Genomic DNA, 4,799 nt, shown 5'->3' on the forward strand with positions numbered 1-4,799 from the left:
GCCGGGGAGCGGGCTGTGCGTCTTCAGGGAAGGGGGGGAACAGCGCTGTGGGCCGGGGAAAGCTGAGCCCGTGCACGGTGAGCCAGGCGCGGGGCGAAGGGCTGCAGGCTGTCCTGGAATCTGCTCGGGCAGAGCCTCCTCCCGGGCTCCTGCTGCCTGCGGCGCTCTGCCCGCTTTGCAGCACCGGCTCTCGGTGTCAGCCGGTCGTGTTGGCTTTGCCCGTTCTGCCGGACTGCAGCTGCGGTGAAGTCCCTTTGACTCGGGGGTCACGGTTACCTTTGTATCACTTTATCCTTATCTTGTTTATTCTGAAATTTTGTAATCCTTAGATGAACTTCATGTCACAAAGTTAAAAATTGGGTGGGTTTGTGTTGTTGGTATACCCTAAATTTCACCTGTAGTGATGAGGTGATACTTCTCTGTCCGCAGCTGAGGCTTGAGACACAGTTCTCAATAGAGGGTATTCAACATGTGTTTCTGTGGGTTGTTTTCCAGGCTTTTCCTAACGTCCTTGGCTCTTCTCTGATGTTCGCAGGTCTTTTCTCAGTCTGTTGGAAGGAAGGGACTGCTGTACCAGTGTTGGGGAAGGAATGCAGGGTCTTTAAAAGCAGTGTTTCCAATGCTAGTTTTCAAGCTCTTTTTTGTATGCCTGTATTGGTAATATTTCAAGGCCATTGAATCTGCCTAAACCTGCACTCAAGATGTAGGTTAGGCAGGAAATGAACTACTTGGCCCAATGCTTGCTACACAGCTAATTTCCAGCTTTTCAAGGAAAGAGGAACTTGTGATGTGCTTTTTATGATCTGCTTCTCCTCCAGGCTTCTTCAGTGTTTTTTGTTCCTCAAAAAATTAACTCAATATCCTTTTTTTTTTTTTTTTTCCTTTTCTCTAGTTTGTGGCACTGCAGAAGATGCTGCATTGTAGGTGTGCAGGCTCCTGACGTGCTCTTTCTTCTCTCTTTCCTTATGTATTTTGCTTATCAGTAAAAATAGTGAATGGCATTAGTATTTATTGTTCTCTCTGGATGTTTGAGAAGAACGAGGCAGCTAGGACTTCTGAACAATAGTTCCAAGCTTTTTGCAAGCTTGGACAGGGAACACTGTATGCCTTCAGTTTGATTCATATTTTAGATATTATCTTTAGTGATGGGAGCTGGAGTCTTAAAACTGAGTGAAGGTTAAAATGGCAGGCTTGTCCTTATTTGCCTTTAAATTCTGCATCATTGACCTGTTGCAAACTGGCTCAGCTTGAAGCCAGCTGAAGGCATTTTGACAAGCCATCCTTATGCTTATTTTATGATATACACTAATCTTGAGTTTTATCAAGAATATTTGTAGGAACTTTTGCTTTTCTCTTCCTGCACTTCTCATTAACACTTGCCCTGTTCCTGTGACGCTGCTCTTTGTAATGCTGAGAGTATAAAGGTAAAGTGAACAAAGAAACAGAGACCTGAAATGAAAGTAGGGGTGACAGAGTGTCTGATGCCAATGGGTGTTTCTTGGAGAAGATGCTTTTCCTGTAAGGTAGTTCCTGTTCTGTCACCTAGGAGTAGGGACAGAAATCTCCTTGAGGTAATGCTCCTAACACCCACTTCTGTGATTGGAGGAGTGTACAAGGTATGTGAAGGGAGGAAGAAACTGTGCAGGTTGCATAAAGCAGCTGCAAACACCACCTTGCTAATCTTGGCTGAAGAAGCTGGGACTCCCCTGTTATCCCCAAAGCTCTGAAAAACCTTGGACTTGAATCAGCTGCTAGTGACTTCTTTCCCAGGCCCTTTTCTCTTGCTGCTAAATGTCCAATCCTGATGATAGAATTTGAGACTACTTTTTTTTGGTGTTTTATTCTTTTTGCCTCTCAATTAAAATTTACCAGTTTCTCTGTTGGTCATCTGCTCACTTGGCAGCCTGAAAAGGCTGATCTCGGTGCTCCTCTTGTTTCTCACTGTCATTTCAAAGGGTCTTCTGGAGTTCTACATCTTTAACACACCAATTTATGGTTTCTTTGATTCATTCTTAGTTTATGAGGAATTGCCTGTACATCCACACTGTGCCATAGTGAATAAGGGTTTTCTCACCAAATCTAACTTTGTGCAAATTGATCCTGTAACTGAAGCAAAAAAAGTGTGGGCAAGGGTATTTCTAGATGCTCTTTCTGCAACTGAGCCACATACTTGGGGCTGGTTTGCACAGTTTTGACTGGCTAAACCACTTCAGAAACATTTGGTTGAATTTGTTCTGTGCCATTTGGGGCGTGAATTTCTTTTGGATTGTACGTTAGTACAACAATCTAGATGCAAACTCTCAGAAATTATTTCTAGACCTGAAATAAGCATCTATGAGAGCATTTAAAATATGATTCAGTTGCTAAACCTCAGCTGTATGGCGGTCTCTGTGCATTTGTGTGGACCTAGACAAGTCCCTTGAACCTGAGTCCATGCTGCTAGCTGAAATGCAGAATGGCAACATAATACATTGTGAAGTTTAGTTCAGGATGTCTTTTTAGGAGGGTGCCAAGATGCTGATCCATTCCAGTGTCCACCTTTCTTCATGGTCTTTGTTAGAATTCTGTCTTTCCTACAGTTTTGTGCAGCAGAAAAAGTGTTGTATTTGAGACAATGCAAGTCTCAAATATAATTTCTTTAATTGCAAGGAAGATGAAAAGGAAGTTTGCTTTTGGAGTGGATAAAGTTGTGGTTGAAAGTAATGATTTTAATAGGTCTATCTGGAAATGCTTTGAAATTCCACACCTGTTGGTGCCCCTTCCCCACCCTCAACAGTTATTTCACCTGTGAGAACAAATGGAAATCTTTTTAGGGTTTTCTCCAGAGCGTACGTGTTTGCAATTCCGCATACTTGTTTAAAGTAACTTCTGCTGAAACCTTGCATCCCTGTCTGCTTGGAATTCCACAGAGGGCTTACTGCACACTGAAGTGTGCATAGGTATTAGAAAAGGCTAATTTATGATCATATTTTTAAAGCTATCATTTTGTTAGACATATGGTTCTTACAAGGGAGAGGAATGGGCATCCCTGTCTGTCTCTCTGAAAAGTTGTGTTTCATTGGATTTAGCTGCACAAACCAGAAAGCATGTGCGCTGGAAAATGCATGCAGGTCTTGTGGCACTGGGGTTGTAAGGTGTAGAACTACCTTGAGGCAGTCTATACCTGTTATTCTGGTAGAATAAAACTGTTGCTTACTTCTGCTTTATTTAAAACCTTTCAGATTATCTGGACATCTGTGTAAAACTGATGGCTATTTTGAAGGACTGGTGGCTGTCAGGGACCACACAAATACCAAGGGAGCTATTGCATTCACCTTGCTGAGTTTCTTTTTTTACAAGCCACAGGCTAAAAGCCAGCATCAGGCTCCTTTAGGTTTTGAAATGCTGCCAAGTGGTGGTTGTGAGGATGGCTTTCAACATTTCTATAAATGTAAGAACATATTTTAAAATTTATATAAATATATTTTTAAATCCTTCAAAGAATTTGTTTATACTTCTATAGAAAGGAAGTCTAGATAGATGAGGGCAGGAGAAAAAGGCAGAAGACTCTGATTTTGTTTTTAATTTCCCTGTTGTTATTTTTCTGGGGTCTTACCTGACTGAAGTGCCAGAAGTCTGGCTCTAACCTGGAAGTTCAGGTGATAAGCTATTGCTTCTTGGACTCCCCAGACAGGTAGAATAGATGTGCTATTGAAAGCATTTTGATTCTGAAATTTCCTTCCTGTATGTTAATTTCTCATTCCCTTGACTCTTCTTTTCTTGGTTAGTCAAGCAGAGGTATCAAAATACAGCTAAAGAATACCCAAACTACTACTGTAAAAAAAGCAAGGAGGAGAAATGTTCACTTTCTATAAGTTAATATTTAACAAAATCAAATACTTCAGCTCACCACTGCAGTTTTAGTCTGGAATACTCAAAGTATTTTTGCTTCTTCAGTGAAAATAGGAGAATTTGGCTGCAAAATATCTTTATGGATCTAATTCAAAGTTATCTAATTACACCTTAGTACTGAGAGGCACTAGCCTAAAGGTTTTGTTTCATACTTGAGTAATAAAGTTGTTTGACTTCAGCAATGAAAATACGGAGCTGTTTGTTCTCTGTCAGTCCTAGTGTGTGCAAAACCCCCATCATCTCTTTCTTTTCTCTCGAGGTCATGAAACGCGTACGCACAGAACAGATTCAGATGGCAGTGTCCTGCTACCTCAAGCGCCGTCAGTACGTGGACTCAGAAGGTCCCCTAAAGCAAGGCCTGAGGCTGTCTCAGACTGCTGAAGAGATGGCAGCTAATCTCACAGGTAATCCTATAGTATTTTCCACGTGTGCATCTTGGCAGAGTTGTGACAAGTGTGTATTGGTAACTACATGAATTTGTCTGCGTGACTGGACAGCTCTTCTTTTCAAATGAAGTAGTTTCCTAGTGTAAAGCTGGCAGGAGTTAGGAACTTCTGAAGAATTAAGCATGTCTGGAAGTGTAACAAGGTGAGATTTATGATCAGTGAATCAGTAGGCTGAAATACCGGTCAGAATAGTGGAAACTGTGTGTGTTGTATCCCCAAAGAACATGAAGTCTAGTGAGTAGGGGTGCTTTGGGATGGAGATGAGAAGGGCCTGGATGAGGGATGAAGCAGAGGCAGGAAAATCTGTTGTACCTTTGTACTCCAGGAGAGCTATATCCTGTGAAATGAAAATGGTATGGGCTGCTCTTTTCTCTGGCCTAGTCAGCTTTCTAGTTGTGAAAGCTCTGCTCTGTCGCTTGAAAAAGATGTTCCTTCAGTTGATGAGACAGTTTATTTCCCTAC

General features: G+C 41.9%; 1 protein-coding gene across 2 annotated transcripts in view; it reads left to right on the forward strand.

The window, feature by feature from the left end:
• The first annotated feature begins 4,072 nt into the window (after positions 1-4,072).
• Positions 4,073-4,799, forward strand: part of TAF5L (TAF5-like RNA polymerase II, p300/CBP-associated factor (PCAF)-associated factor, 65kDa) — a 15,613-nt gene continuing 14,886 nt past the window's right edge. Inside the window, exon 1 of one of the 2 annotated variants that reach the window (XM_010004533.1) lies at positions 4,073-4,295. In XM_010004533.1, coding sequence (XP_010002835.1) covers positions 4,073-4,295 — 223 coding nt within the window. The remainder of the gene's footprint in view (positions 4,296-4,799) is intronic. The other variant, XM_010004534.1, reaches the window with a different exon arrangement.

Source organism: Chaetura pelagica, unplaced genomic scaffold (assembly GCF_000747805.2).
Source record: "Chaetura pelagica isolate M959 unplaced genomic scaffold, ChaPel_1.0 scaffold9, whole genome shotgun sequence".
Lineage (NCBI taxonomy): Eukaryota > Metazoa > Chordata > Aves > Apodiformes > Apodidae > Chaetura > Chaetura pelagica.